This window comes from Panthera uncia, chromosome D4, assembly GCF_023721935.1.
Source record: "Panthera uncia isolate 11264 chromosome D4, Puncia_PCG_1.0, whole genome shotgun sequence".
Taxonomy (NCBI): Eukaryota; Metazoa; Chordata; class Mammalia; order Carnivora; family Felidae; genus Panthera; species Panthera uncia.
In genome coordinates, this window is record NC_064807.1 from 12,974,841 (window position 1) to 12,991,357 (window position 16,517).

The following is a 16,517-nucleotide window of genomic DNA, read 5'->3' on the forward strand; positions in this document are numbered from 1 at the left end:
CCCCTCTTTAGTTGCCAGGCAGTTTTAAGCCAGGATAAATTACACAAAATTGGAAGACTTGAGGGTAAGAGAAATGGCTCTGTTGAGGGCGGGTGTGATTACGGCTCGCAATGCGTCAGATCAAGGGAAGATGTGATCTTGGTAGAATGGTGGTTGCGTTGGATGTACAGATTGCACAGCGACTGTTCTCTTGCTTTCAAATAACAACAGGCTTCACTCACTCACAACAGATGAAGTATCCTTCAGTAAAGTCATGTGGGGATGAGAGGAAAGCTTCCAAGAGCCAACAGAAGGGGTTTTTGGTTTTTGTTTTGTTTTGTTTTTTGTCCCCTTTACTCATTACTAGCAAAGGTCCAGCTGGTTAATAGGTACATTCTAAGCAGCCCCAGGACCTTTACTTGGCCTTTCAAGGGAAAAATTAAAAAGTGGCTACTTTTCCTAAGGGAAGTTCTAGACAGTGACTCCATATATTTTTTACCTTACTTTGTAGCTTTCTCTGACTATGTCCTTTGGGCTTTGGTGAAGAATTGCTACAAACTAGTGGGTGGCTGTGCGTGTGTGTGTGTGTGTGTGTGTGTGTGTGTGTGTGTTGGGGGTGGGAAAAGCGCCCCCATCTAGTCCATCCTTTGGAGTTGAAACATTAGTTTCAACTGGGAACAGCTGTCAAGGATTCAGAATTAAAGTTATCTCTGGGAGAGCTTGTACGGGGCAAAAGAACACGCACTTGGCTAAGATCAAACACAGCTTTCCCTGTACCTCACTCTTCTTACCTACAAATGGGAATCATACTATATAATAATAAAATAATAATTCACTTCATTGAATTGTCATGAAGATGAAGTGAGCTGAAGCATATAGGAAGCGTAGATTAGTGCCATGCTTCTGGTCGTCACTAAAGGTTTGGTATATTCTTGTTCATCGAAGGACCTGAGTTTGAATTCTACCTCTTTCCTAACCACGTACTACAGTTCTCACCTCCTTACATTTCAGCCTCTATCTCTGTAATATGGGAATCATTCTGCTTCATCCAAACCTACTGCCTTTTTCTTTTCTTTTTTTTAACCTCCCCTCAAGTTAGATGGTCAACGTGAAAATATATCCTGGAAAAAATAAAGTGTTAGAAGAACGGAATGCACGTATGCATTTTAGTTTCTGATTCTCTGAGACTTTTTGAGCTATGTTTCCTGAGCTCCGTATAGTGTTAGGAGTGACAGTGATGCATCGCATCAGGAGCTGGTATGTGCAGATACCTCCTACGGTTGGTCACACAACATGGAAACCAGCTCCCCGAACAGTGAGGGGCGCAGGGAAGAAAACAGGCAATGGCATAAATCCACACAGCATGGGGCAAAGCCTAGCGTTCTGCTACCTAAAAACATTATGTCCAAAGAAAGCATCTAAAACCACGGAGACTGGAGGTAAAACCGCAGGTGCATTGTAAGCAAAGATGTCATAGTTAAAAGGCAACACACACAACAGTGTCCTGAAATGAGGCATCTCGCAGGGACAGGAGCGCTCTGGCAGTGCATGCAAAACACAGGCGCTTTCTAATCACAGGAAGCAGTCAAGACAGGGCCTCTGACCTGCAGTCGAGAGGGTTCTTACCTTTTTGACATCCCTGACCAAGTGGTACAATGTATTTGAGGGCCCATGTCTCTGAAAACAATAAAGAACAATCAGATGGTTTTGCTAGTCAGGGGCTCTCATTGGCAAGGCAAGAAGGATCTGGAAGGAAGGGTTCTGGCGGAGGAGGGGGTCGTTCTTCATGATGAGCCTTGTTCTAGTTGCTCAGCTGTACCTGGCTCTTCCAAACACACACACTGGCAGAATTTGGGATTGTGGTTCCTCAAGAAAGAGCATTTGAGTTCTAGGTTCAGTCTTTGTAAAGGAGGTTGTCAACCGTTTTGTTGTTATTATGATAAGAACATTAAAGCCTAATCTCATAGCAACTTTCAATTATACAATACAGTGTTGTTAACTATAGTCACCATGCTATACATATGACCCCTGGAATTTATTTGTCCTATAACTGAAAGTTAATACCCTTTAGCTAACATCTCCAATTTTCCCCACCCCTCAGCCCCAAATATTTTGAGGATCCTCTACACTGTGTTTAAATATCTGGCTCCCTTTTCAAATATTAATTGACCACATGTGCATGTATCTATTGCTGGGCTTTTAACTCTGTTCTGTTGGTCTATGTGTCTGTTTTAATGACAATACTATACTGTCTTGATTCCTATAGCTTCGTGAAATAGTTTGAAATCAGGAAATGTAATGCCTCTACTTTGTTCTTCTCTCTCAAGATTGCTTTGGATATTCAGGGTCCTTTGTAGTTCCATGTGAATTTTAAGATAGTTTCTTCTATTTCTATGAAAAAATGCCATTGGAATTTTGAAAGGGATTGCACTGAACTTATAAAAGGCTTTGGGTGGTATGGACATTTTAACATTAACACTTCTAATCCATGGCTATGGGATATCTTTCCATTTACTTGTGTCATCTTCAATTTCTTTAATCAGTGTCTTACAATTTTCACTTTATAGATCTTTTACTTCTTGGTTAAATTTATCCCGAAGTATTTTACAGGTTTTGATGATATTGTGAAGTAAATGAGATTGTTTTATTCTATTTTCATAGAGTTCTGTGTTAGTGTATAGACATGCAACTGATTTTTGTATATTGATTTTGTGTCATGAAACTCTATTGGATTCATTTATTATTTCTAACAGCTGTGTGTGTGTGTGTGTGTGTGTGTGTGTGTGTGTGTGTGTGTGTGAAGTCTTTAGGAATTTCTATATATAAGATCATGTTATCAGCAAAGACAGTTTTACTTCTTCCTTTCCACATTGGATTCCTTTTTCCCCCTCCCTCTGTTCTTTCTTCTCCCTTTCTTCCCTTCCTTCCTTCCTTCCTTCCTTCCTTCCTTCCTTCCTTCCTCTGACTGCTTTGGCTAGGACTTCCAGTACCATGTTTAATAGGAATGGAGAGAGTGGGCACTATTAACTTATTCCTGATCTCTGAGAGAAAACCTTCAACCTTTTTACCATTGAGTATGATATTAGTTGTGAATTTATCACAAGTAGCCTTTGTTATATTGAAGTGTGTTCCTTCTATATCCAATTTATTGACAGATTTTACCATGAAAGGATATTGAACATTGCAAATGCTTTTTCTGCACCTATTGAGATGATTTGATTTTTATCTTTCATTCTATTAATGTGGTATGCCTTTATTGATCTGCATTTATTGAACCATCCTTGCATTTAGGAATGGAATCCCATTCGATCATGGTGTATGAACTTTTTAATGTGCTGTTGAATTTGGATTATTAGTATTTTGTTGAGAATTTTTCTATGTATATTCATTAGGGATATTGGCCTATAGTTTTCTTTTCTTGTAGTGTCCTTATCTGGCTTTGGTGTGAGGGTAATTAGTGCTGGCCTCCTAAAATAAGTTTGAAGGAATGCCTCCTCTTTAATGTTTTTGAAAAGTTGGAAAAGAATTGGGGTTAATTCTTTAAATGTTTTGTAGAATTCACCAAATTCCCCTGTGAAGCCACCTGCTCCTGGGCTTTTCTTTGTTGGGAGGTTTCTGATTACTAACTCAATCTCCTTATTTGTTATTGATTGGTCTGTTCAAATTTTTCTATTTCTTCATGATTCAGACTTTGTCGGTTGTACATTTCTAGGAATTTATCCACTTCTCCTATGGCTAATTATTGATCTTTATTATGGGGATGGAAGCTGGGGCCTCCTAGTCTTTCTTTTAATTCAGTCTGTTATTCTTACTGGAAGTTTTACTATGCAGAACTAAGAACACTCTGCAGAGGACACAGAAACCTGGAGCCACTCTGCTAACCTGTTTTCTAGTTCCAGCATCAGGAATGAGATAGAGCCAGTGTGGCAGCATCTAACACCCACCACTGGCTGGAGAATAGGTCAATAAGTTCCATCTTATTAGTGTTGTGGGTGGTGGAACAGAGGAGCATTATGACCAATGAGGAGAAGAATAACCTCTGAGACAGAAGTGTTGGTTCAGTACTGGCTTTCTTTTTAACTTAGGAGTTTTGTGGTCTTGGATAAACCAATTCTCTTCTTGGCCTCAGTTTTCTTATCTGTAAAATGGAGGAAAACAATGTCTACTCTTTTTAAAAAAAAATTCCAAGTAAAAATTTATTGACCTTGATTAAGAATACTTATATATTTAATACTGCGTCTGATTTATCATAGGAATTACCTCCCCAACATGTTAATCACAGATGGATTGAAAGAGTATTTGGGAAATGGAGCAATGTAGTTTATGTAAGGATACCACATTAGAAGTCTACTGGAGAGCCAAAGGAGTTTGTCCTGGTAGAATGTGAAATTAAAAGAACAAGTAGCAAAAACTATTGAGTAGGTCCAGAGCCTTTGGGAAGAAAGTTTTTCTTAACCTTCCTCATTTGTACTCTCCAAATACCTTGTTCTCCTCTTGAAGGTTCCAATATCTACTCTTTAAACTTCATTGGGTTTTAATGAGTCTCAGCTCAGAGCCAATGTACTTAACTCACTGAATAGTACAAAAAACTTCATAAATAGTAGTTTTTCTTTATGGTTACTCCTTGGTATCCCTAGTAAATGAATTGGCAAATTATTACATGATACAAAAAATATTTTGGGGCAACTCCAGATAAGGAGTGTTTTACATTTTATTCCATTTTGGTGGCAAGGGGATGAATGATGGTAGCTCTGAGAATAACAAGATGATGCAGGATAGTTAATCGGTCTCCTTTTGATGCGTTGAGTTAAATCAATTCTCCTCTGCTTGCCTCAAATACCCTCTGGGCTTATAGTATAAACTGTGTTCTAATTCCCAGAGTCTTGTGGTTTTGTGTAAGAATCTGAGAATGTTAGCTTTCCACTGACAACTGAGCAGTTAAAACAAGTGGGATCTTGGTGACTTGGCATTGTCGTCTACAGGTCTAAGGGAGTATTTGTGGAAAATGATCCATGCATTTGGAGGGGAGGGGAGAGACTCACAGGCATGTGGGGGGCAGGAGAAGGTAAAACAAAAAACACAGAGAAAATAAAAAGCGCCTTAGCTTGGTCCTACCGTATTGTACAATTCCTCTAGTCTGGAGATGGTGAGAAAACGGTGCATGCTTACTCCATTCTCTATGAGTAATTTCACAAAATCCACTCTGTCCAGAACTAGGGCATCCAACATGGCTTGCTCCAAAGACCCCACCTGCAAATCAAGTCACTGAGTTAGTCTGCCCCAGGGTCCAGGGATGCAGTTGCTTGGTGCTGTTCACCTGAACAGTTTAGAAATGGATGCCTTTGACATCTGGTAAACCTTCAGCACGTCCAAGAACATGCTGGCAAGACTGTTCCCACCTCCACTTTTGGGACAGCCACAATCTCTCTTGTGTTTTGGAGTCTGTCTTTGCAAATAAAATTCAAGGTTTCTAGTTCCAAAAGCTATTTCCTCCTTGACTCTCTTTTTTCTTCTGGATCCCAAGAAGGTGCAAGGGTGTACAAGGTTTTCCTTTCCCAATTCTCTGACCAAACTTCTGCAACACTAGTGAAATGCCAAACTGGCTACTTTGCTGCCCTCATTTCCCTCTTTCTGAGGCTCTGAATTAGATCCTTGGCCACCTTGAAAAAAGGGACCCTAGCAAAGAGATCAAAAAGTAGGCTCAGGGCACCTGGGTGGCTCCGTCGGTTAAGCGTCCAACTTCGCCTCAGGGTCATGATCTCACGGTCTGTGAGTTCGAGCCCTGCGTTGGGCTCTGTGCTGACAGCTCAGAGCCTGGAGCCTGCTTCGGATTCTGTGTCTCCCTCTCTCTCTGCCCCTCCCCTGCTCACATTCTGCCTCTCTCTCTCTCTCTCTCTCTCAAAAATAAACATTAAAAAAAAGTAGGCTCTTCTGTCTTTTCATTGTTAGACTACCTTGACTCTGTCTCACCCATTTCAGTGCAGAGACCCTCAATTACGTAGGTTCTTTGGTCTGTTTACTGGGGTTTTATTTAATTCCTTTCACAAAAATTTCCCAGTGTCCAGACTCCTTGACCACTCTTTCCACACTAGCAATCCATTAGCAGCACTATAAATAAAGACAGGGGCTCAACCGGAGGCAGAAGCTCTCTGGGAGAAAGGAAGGGTTAAATAAGACCTGCCCATGAGGGCATTGCCCTTCAGTTATTCCGGGCACAGAGATCAAATTTCAGACTGCTGGCCGCCTCTTGGGGACACATGCATAAGCCGCCCAATAGCCAATTTTCCAAGTTTTTATTTTTGGTAGTGTCAATTGAGGGAAACACACCAAGAACAGTTATATAAAGCTTTGGTTGCCTCTGTGTGGTTGTTGGGGATGGGGAGGGCCTGTGCTCAGCCACCAGGACCAGATGGCACCTGCTAATTCTGCATCCCGAGGTGCGACTCAGCCATGTGCTAGCCTGGGGTGGCCACGACTCAGAAGCGGCGACCTCCAAGACAACCAGAAGCAAACTGCTAATTCCACTCCTTCCTTAATTTTAATTGATACCATTTTTTCTTATACGGGTTTTTTTTTTTTTTTTTTAGACGTGTAAAAGAAATGGCATCGGTTGCAGCTAAAAATTGCCGTCAAAGTCCACTCAGAGATGGGAATGTCTGGAATGTTTGCAGTTGTGCTTTGTGGCGTCTTCAACCAGGTGGCAGTGTTTTCCTAAATATGAGAAAGGGGCTGAGGCTGAGGATGGCTGCAAGGGAACATTTCCATCCTAGAGAAGAGGCAGCAGTTTCTCAAGCTGCTCTCAGAGACTTCTTAAACAAATACACTTGCCCACGCCCCTGGAGTGGGCTTTCCAGGGGGTGATGACATATACTCTACCGGCCACTGCTGCCCATAAATAAAGATCTGGCTGCGAGCGATGTCCACTCTGTTCCAGGCTAGAGCTAAGCTCAGCTGGTCCGGGGCCGAGGCATTGGCTCCTGTGTGTAGACAAGTAGGGGGAAAGAGTGGGAGAGAGAAAACAATGATCAGTTATTATGCCGAGAAGACCTACTCCATTACTCTCTGGTCAGTCCCCCTCTTCCTGGGGAGTAGACTCAGCTGTACAGCAGGGGTTCCCAGACTTGGTACTGTTGGTATTTGGGGCAGGATAATTGTTTACCATGGGGGCCGTTTTGTACATTGTAGACTATTTAGCAGCATCCCTGAATTCAATCCAGTGGATGCCAGTGACACCCCCAACCTCCACCCAAGTCACGACAATCCAAAGTGTCTCCACATGCCACCAAATGCATCCAGGAGGAAGGAGACAAAATCAGCTCATTGAAGACTACTGCTCAAGTGTTGCTGTTCAAAGTATGGCCCACGGAGCCAAGCAGCAGCAGAAGCAGCATCACCCGGGGAACTTTTTAGAAATGCAGACCCTCTGGGGTGCCTGGGTGGCTCAGTGGGTTGGGCATCTGACGCTTGGTTTCGGCTCAGGTCATGATCTCAAAGTTCATGGGTTTGAGCCCCGTACCGGGCTTCACCCTGCCAGCGCGGAACCTGCTTGGGATTCTCTCTCTCTCCTTCTCTCTCTGCCCCCTCCCTGCTGATGCATGTGCTGGCTCCCTCTCTAAATAAATAAATAAATAAATAAATAAATAAATAAACTATATAAACAAACAAACAAACTATATATATATATATATATATATATATATATATATATATATGCAGACCCTCAGGCCCTACCCTAGATCAGAATCCATATTTTAACAAGATCTCAGATGATTCATGCACACATTAAAGTTTGAGAAGCGTTGCCCTGCAACACATTTTGTTTCTACTGGCCAATCTTTGGTGCAACGCATCATCAAATTGTAAGTCGCATGGTAACAGTGTCCTCGTATCTTAGTGAGCCAGCTTTGCCACTCTACTGAAAAAGAGTTAAGAAGATCTTGTAAGAGAATAAAAAGAAATGACTTAGGTTTTCTTAGATTTGCGGGTAGAAGCCACCGGAATAGATTTTTAAGTTCTCCTTTCATTCTCCAGATTTGGTGGCTAGATCTGTGCTGTCCACCTGTGGCTGTTTAAAACTAAATTATTTAAAATTAAATAAACTTTAATGCTTCAGTCACACCAGCCACATGTCAAATGCTCCGTAGCCGTATGTGGCTGGTGGCCTATGAACTGGAGAGTGTTGATTCAGAACAATTCCATCATCACAGAATGTTCTATTGGAATAGAGCTGGTCTAGATTGACGCATCCTGTCAATACACGTAACCTGCCAAGCAGCTGGGTGTGAAGCTGAGAATGGTAGGCGGAGATAATGCTGGGCTACCGTCAGGGGACCAATGTCTGCTATTTTGCAGTTATGTGACAGCGGACCTCTCTGTGCCACTGTTTTATCATCTTGTGAAACGGGGACCATAAGAATTATCCTGTTTACTGACTAGAATGTGAGACTAAAATGAAACCATATAGTGAACGTGCACATGTAAACAGGGTTTTTGCAATTGACATCCTTAGTACCCTGAACAGGAGACGTCCCTAAATGTTTGCCTGATTCCATGTTGCTAGAGGTCCCACCAGCAGGGGAGCACAGTACAGAGACAGCACTCTTAACATGGCTCAGATTTTTTGGACATCTAATATGTGCTAGGCAAAGTATTAGGCACTTCCATGTATTATCATATACAATGTCCCCCCAAATCCTGAGAAATGGGTCTTATTATCTCCATTTGATAGACGAAGATACTGAGGTCCAGAAAGGTAAAAAATCATGTAGCTACAAACAGAAGGTAAACAGAAGAAGCATTTATCATGCCAGAGGTGAGATTCAGCCCCAGTGAATTTTTCCTTCATTCCATGTGTGCGGATTCTGATGTTTGTGAGGGAAGGAGGGACAGCAAATGCTAGTCCTGCCCATTTTCCTGAATTCTTCAGCACCAGAGTGCTGTAGATAGGGCTGCTGGTGATCAGACTGTATCGGTGATTCCCAAAGTCTATTGCACAGTAGAATCACCTGGGAAGCTTCTAAAACATCTGTATGCCCAGAGTGCACCCCAAAACAATTACATCACATTGTTTGGGGTGGGGGCCAGGCTCTGATAGTTTTAAAGATCTCCAGGTGTTTTCAATGCGCTCCAGGGCTTGGGAACCACTGTGCTACATGTCTCTTCTGCTGCCTCCCTTTGCCTCTTTCCTCTTGGCTCTGAGATGTTGAAGTTAAGAATTAGGGGAGCAAAATGTTCTCTAGAGGAGTGCTTCTCTAATTTGAGCATGCAAAAGAATAAGCTGGAGAGCTTTTTAAAACAGATTCTTGGGCCCCACTTCTAGAGATTAAGATTTAGCAGATCTGGGGTGGAGCCTGAGTTTCTGCATTTCTAAAAAGCTCCCAGGTGGTGCTGGTGCTGATGATCTGAGACCTCCCTTTGGATAACAAAGGCCCCAGAGAGCTGTGTGCCACATTCTCTTCACAGGTCAAAGGGCATTTTTGATTCTGGTGCCCACGCATTGATGGATTTGGTATACTTGTAGTAAATTAATTAGCGTTTGGAATGATGAATTCAGTTCATACAGGGATTTTTCTATTAAAATTATTTATCACCTCAGGGGGTAACATCAGAAACTGCAAACTAATACTAGGGTAACTGGTGTAAGTAAGTGATAAATAGGAACGTGTCAAAATGTACTATCATCACTTTTAAGGAAAAAAAGTGAAGGCTCACTGGGGCTGCATTTGGAAAGGTAGCACTCTATACTTTCCTTTGCTTCCTTAGCTGCTCTGCTGGTCGTGGGTGACCTGCTGTAATGGTTTAATCATTCCCTTTGCCATCTGTATGCCACAGATTTGTATGTCACCCAGTCAATGGTCGCAGCACAGTCTGAACAGGAACACATAGGAGGAAGCAAAGTCATTGACATTACATTAAAGTCAATGTGAGTTACCTGAATGTAATTACCTAAGTGTCAAGTGAAAGCAGGAAGCCAATGAGTCTTGACTTCTCAAAAATTGAAAGTACATCAAGAATGATCCTGGGTGACACTTTGGATCAGAGGTTCTCAGCCAGGGTGACCAACCAGCCCAGTTGCCTAGGAGAGTCACGGTGTTAGCACTGAAATTTCCACCTCCTGAGAGAACCCTCAGTCCCGCACAAACCTGGATGGGTGGTCACCCTATGCTCAACTGCGTCTATATTTTGGAATTGCCTGAAAAGCTTAAAACAGACTGATACTTGGGAGCCATCCCAGAGATTCTGGTTTCATTGGTCCTGGGCACTGCAGTTTTTAAAAGCTCCCCAAAAGCTTTTAAGAATAAGAGGTCTTTAACCTTCCCTTGACATTAAAATCATGAAGGCAAGGTTAAGAACCTTGAGTCTAGATAATATATTTTCATTCACTTATTCATCTGTTTATTTATTAATCGATTTACACATTAAAAACTACAGATTTCATGCCTTCTCATATGGCAGGTATGATGCCAGTATGAGGACCAAGATGAGTAATACAGAGTCCTTTGTCTTGAGAGCTTAGAGGAGGGGTTAGGTCTGTAATTAAATACATCATCTCGTGCTCAACAGATATTGAATACCTTTTGTGCCAGGAACTGTTTTAACACTGAACATCCCATGGTGAAGAAGGTAGCTGAGATCACTCTTTGCACAGAGCTTACTACTTACTTCTACTAGTAGAAGAGCAGCACTCAGAAAATAAATGAACAAACTAAGAAACAGTATACTTTCTGATTGTGTAAATGCCATGAAGGAGCAGTGCCATTCCCAGGAGTGGGACCTGTGTCTATAGGAACAATTTGAGTCACTCCAAATCAATGTGGCAGCACCGTTCTGGCTACCCAGTCTCACATGATGCAGGCAGCTGGCCAGGCTGTCCTTCTGAAACCAGAGCTGGATATGAAACCATTGGATATCTTTGTAGGTACAAGTCTGGGTGTCCTGTGGGGCATCTGGTTGACCCTGTGTGGGAACTAGAGGGTTGGAAGGTGCCTTGAAATATTGAAATGGGTCTGGGGTCCATGAAGATCCTGGTTTGAGCTAAGGGTTATGCCACCCATATGACACTGCCACCCTGGCTCATGCCAGATCATAGGAGGGCATGAAGAAGGCCCTTGAAAGCACTGGTTTAATGGTGGTACTGAGAATGACCAAGGTGGTGGTAGAGGGTTGAATGGACAGGAGACCTCCCTGAGAATAACATTTGAACTGGACCGAAATAATTAGAAAATGCCACCATGTGAAGGACTTGTGGTGGTTGGGGTGGGGAGAGCACTCCAGGTAAAGGCAACATCGAGTATAAAGGTCCTGATGTGGGAATGAATACAAGTAGGTATAAGACATAAAAAATACAGTTTTATTATTTCCTCTTTCTGCAGGAGGCTGAAGAATATTTAAGTGCATACATAATGGTCTTAAGCAAGGGATTAATTCACTAGATGGATGAGATGAAGAAAGGCATTGTACAAAAAGAAACAGCCTAGGAAAGGATTGGGAGAGTTCAATACCCCTGCAAATTTAGGCAATTCATGGGAAGACACTGAGGAAGATTCAAAGCTTGAGGTGTATGTGAGTTAGCAGAGAGAGCTGAAGCCAGAATGGAAGGACTTATAAATGATATTGGAGGAGTCTCCCTTTATCCTGGAGACACAGAGAAACCACTGGAAACACTTGTTTCAGAAATAATGTGTCAGATGTACATCTTAGAGAAATTCCTTTGGCACCAGTGTGAAGGGTGGATTGGAAGGGACATTGGACTGGAGGGAGAAAGAGTAATAAGGAAAGTATTGCAATATTCTAGGAAAGGGATAATGATCTGAAGGAGCAGTTTGGATGGAGGGATATTTATAAAGCACAATGGATAGCTGTGGATGAGAGATTTAAAGTGGGGAGCAAGAGAAGTCAAAAGTGGTCTCCTTGGGGGCCCGGGTCCATGATGGCCAACTGAGATTGGCAATGTAAGATAAAAACACGCTTTGAGGGGCAGCAAAATTGCAATCTTGACTATAATGAGCTTGAAATGCCTGTGGTATAGCCATCCAGGTGGGAATGACCAGAGGCCATTGGATATTGAGATGTGGGGCAGGGGAGGGATTAGTTCTGGAGACAGAGATTTGGAAAACATTGCGTGAAGGTGATAGGAAGAGAGAAGAGGATTCGTCATGGAATAACACCAACATTTAAAGGCTATGAAAGTAAAGCAAATCTTTAGAAAGAAATCACACACTCACACACACATTCAACAGAGATATAGGAAGAGATCATGGTGCCCTACACTATAGGAAGAGAGGTTTTTAAGAAAGAGGAGGTGATCATTAGGTCAAAATCTGCAAAGAGGGTAAGTAAAAAAGACTGACTTTCCTTCTCTATCCTTCTCTTTCCTTCTCTTTTTTATTACAAGGCACCAGCTATATGTCTATTAGTTTATTATTTATTTCTGTCCCCAGAGCGTAAACCTCAAGAGGCCAGGGAGTTAGTCTACCTTATTCACTGTGGTATTCTTAGAGTCCAGAGCAGTGCTTGGCACATAACAGGTGTTCAATAACCATTTGTTGAATGAATGAATGAATGAATGAACCTCAAAATGTGCATTAGATTTGGCAGTTAAGAAGTCTTTGATGATGGGGTGCCTGGGTGGCTCAGTAGGTTGACCATCTGACTGCTGATTTCTGCTCAGCTCATGATCTCATGCTTGGTCTGTTTGAGCCTGGCATTGATCTCCATGCTGACAGTGAAGAGCCTGCTTGGGATTCTCTTTCTCCCTTTCCCTCTGCTTCTTCCTCAGCCCTCCGTCTCTCTCTCAAAATAAATACACATTAAAAAAAGAAGTCTTTGACAATGTTAGTGTGTGCACCTTTAAAGAATATGGGAATGGAAGCATATCTGCAATCTCTTCCTTTAAGGAAATTGCAGTTGAACCAGAATGGAGGTGAGTTGGGATAAAAAGAGAGCTATGACAAGTGTATAAATCACTATATCAATGAACAAAGTGGTAAATGTTGTAGAAGCTGTACATATAAGCCCAGAGCACTGCCTCAGCAGTTGAGTACTTGAAGGAGGAAGTAGAATTTGATTACAATATGGAAGGATGGTGGAGATTTGAACAAATGGAGTGTGTGTTAGGCTGAATGATGCCCCCGCCCCTCAAAGATGTGCACGTCCTGATCCTGGGAACCAGTGATGTTACTTTATAGGGCAGAGACTTTACAGATGCAATTAAGAATTTTGAGTTGAGGAGGTTATACTAGCTTATCTGGTGGGCCCAATGCAATATAATCACAAGTGTCCTTATAAAAGGGAGGCAAGGAACTCAAAGTAGTGGTAAGACGTGTGAAGATGAAAGCAACGGGTTGGACTGATACAGGCAATGAGCTCAAGTCAAGAAATGCGGGCAACCTCCAGAAGCTGAAAAAGACAAGGAAATGATTCTCTCCTGAAGCTTTCAGAAGGAACATAACCCTGCTGATCCCTTAATTTCAGATTTCCAGCCTCCAGAATCATAAGAGAATAAATTTTTATCATTTTAAGCCACTAAGTTTGTGGCAATTTGTTATGGGTAGTAAAAGAAAACTAACACTATTGGTGATTAAAAATATTCTTGTAGGTAGACCATCAAGATAGGAAGGTACAATAGAGATGAGAAAGCAAGAGTATTTTATACCTTGGCTGTGTGCACAGCAGGGTTCTCAAACTTTAACGTGCATATGATTCATCTGGGTTTCTTGTTTAAATGCTGCTTCTGTTGGGGCGCCTGGGTGGCTCAGATGGTTAAGTGGCCGACTTCAGCTCTGGTCATGATCTCGTGGTTCATGAGTTTGAGCCTCACGTCAGGCTCTGTGCTGAAAGCTCGGAGCCTGGAGCCTGCTTCGGATTCTGTGTCTCCCTCTCTCTCTGTTCCTCCCCCGCTCACACTCTGTCTCTCTCTCTCAAAAGTAAATACAGATTAAAAAAAAAGTTTTAAATGCTGATTCTGTTTCTGTAGGTCTGGTGTGGGACTCCTAATTCTATTTCTTTACACAACACTCATTAGTTTTCTACTGTGAACAATGATTAATCTTGTTCACGCACCCTTTCTCCCTTTTCTCTCTTCCACCATTCCATTTTAGAACATACCATATTTTTAGTGTTTTAACTGGTTCTGTTCAATATGCTTACATTTCTATTACTAATATTTGAAATGTCAGTCTTAAGTTATATTCCTTATTTTAGTAGGCAAAGATCCAGATATTATAATGAGTCGAAATGTCTACTACCTCTATCTCTATCCTTCTTCCTCTTAATTTCTTTTTGTTGTTGCATTATTTCTACTGTGGAAGGCAGGTGACACTTACATTCCTTTCTGTTACTCAAAGTGCCGTTTTTGTTTTTATCTTAGTGCTGTTAGATTCTAGTATCAATGGTTACAATTAATGATTTTGCCAGAGTGTACCCAAGGATCTCTTAGTTGGTAGGCTGCATCTTCTCTAGGAGTTTTCCCAAGAGAAAGTCATGGGGACAATCTAGAGTTCTAGAATGTTTTAAACTGTTTGTTTTTTCTCTCAATAGTCTTGATAGTTGAATGACACTGACTTGATATCAAAAACTGTTGCTCTATTGTCTGCTGGCATTGAATGTTAATATAAAAAGGTTTGTAGCCAACCTGATTTTTTAATCTCGTGAAAGACTTGATCATTTTGCCTGGTGGCCCAAAGTCATCTTTATTTTATTTGAGGCTCAGTAACTTTAGTAGGCTGTGTCTAGTTGTTGGGGATTCTGAATCAGTCTTTCCTGGTTCAAGGTGGCCCTTTCAATATCTAGATCAAAGTTTCAAAATTTGTTTAAGGAAAAAATTCTGAAATCGTATTTTAAAATATTTTCTTTGATCCATTACTTTGATTTTCTTCTTTGGAGATAGCAGTTATGCTTATGTTGGATCTCCATTTTCTGTCTCCTATAAATATAATTTCTCTTTAATCTGAATTAACTCTTTATTTCCATTGGTTTTCATTTCCATTCCCTTCCTTCATTTCTATACGTTGTGTCCTGTACTGTTTTCTTTTTCACAATGTATATTTGATCTTGCAGCCTTTCTCAATTCTTCTGCAATTCTGTGATAATTTCATGTCCTCCCTTCTACTTCATTCCTGAATGCTACTCACATTATATCTCCTCCTGTTGCCTCAACTACTCTTACCTGAATTTTGGTATTCCAACTTCGAAGTATTTCTTCATAGATAAAGTGCTTTGTTGCGATTTAATTTTTTTAAAGTTCATGGTAAAATATTTATTCATAAGGTTCATCTGTTCTTTGGAAACATTTTTACAGATATTCTTCTGTGCATACATTTTGCCCTTTTGTTATTTTTTATAGAATGTATCTATATGCTAACTGCTTTTTTATTATTTATCATCTAGTGAGTTGGGTTATAATGGGCCCAGAGTAGCATTCCAGGCTACTTATTATTCACAACCGGAAGGCTTTCTTCTCAGCTACCAAGAAGACAAGCTCCCTGCTGCAGACATTACTTATCTGCATAATTCCACGTGTAGCCCACCACCCCTGTTTCTATGGGCTAAGTCAGGCTCAAGAGTCACCATTGAACTCACTCTAGTTCTTGCACATGCTGCTACAGAGAAAGGAGAGAACTTTGCACCTTAGAGCATTTCTCACTTCGAGGAATTACATTCTGGTACTTCCTGAAGATTGCCACTGCTAGTTTCTCTCTCCCCAGCTTTTACTCTTTCCTCCCACAGAGCTCTTGCATTTACAAATATTTTGGAATATTTCCCAGTTTTACCAAAAATAGAGTTAGCTTGCTTTTTTTCTTCCCTTTTCATTATTGGTTTTTGAAGCTTTCTAGAAGAAGAGACCGATGAATTTGTGTTGTCAAGTTTGCACTGGATATCCTGAAGGATTCTGTAGGTAGAAGATTGTTTTGGTCAGATCTTTACAATAGTAGTGTTCCTGTAATTGACGTATAGAGAACAAACAGGGATATATATGCTCAGTAAGAAGCAGGCAAAAACCATAAGAAGCCATTGAAATAAATCAGGTCAAAGGTCCTGAAGGCCTAATGATGATGAACAAGGAAGGAAAAGAAGGGATAGACCTACAAGATATTGTGGTGGCAAAAATGCCCAACGTTAGTAAGAATTTGCTTGAATAAAGGGAGAAAAAAGTGTGATGGAGGCTTTGAGCCTGGATAGCTCCAAGGATGGGGGCTGTGTGAACATAAATGGGGAAGTCAGGAAGAAATCAACTGTTTGGGAAAAGACAATTTTTTAAAGAATATGTGTATATTTAAAGACAATTAATTGCATTGGATTTGGGGTGCATAGTGACACCCAAGGGAGCTGTCCGGTAGGCAAATAGAAAAAGGGGCAGGGAAAGAAGCTGGAGCTGGAGAAAAATCTGGAGGTCATTCATGCAGACATGATACTAAAGCCATGGCGCCCGGGTGGCTCAATTGGGTAAGTGTCTGACCTCAGCTCAGGTCATGAATTCACAGTCCATGAGTGCGAGCCCTGTGTTGGGCCCTGTGCTGACAGCTCAGAGCCTGGAGCCT

The 16,517-nt window shown here is 41.5% G+C and overlaps 1 protein-coding gene across 1 annotated transcript in view; it reads right to left on the reverse strand.

The window, feature by feature from the left end:
- The window catches only part of TRPM3 (transient receptor potential cation channel subfamily M member 3), a 252,426-nt gene that overhangs the window by 88,366 nt on the left and 147,543 nt on the right, over nt 1-16,517 (reverse strand). Inside the window, exons 11-13 of the mRNA XM_049632685.1 lie at nt 6,856-6,956; nt 5,095-5,229; nt 1,606-1,656 (exon numbers count right to left, since the gene is read on the reverse strand). Coding sequence (XP_049488642.1) covers nt 1,606-1,656; nt 5,095-5,229; nt 6,856-6,956 — 287 coding nt within the window. The remainder of the gene's footprint in view (nt 1-1,605; nt 1,657-5,094; nt 5,230-6,855; nt 6,957-16,517) is intronic.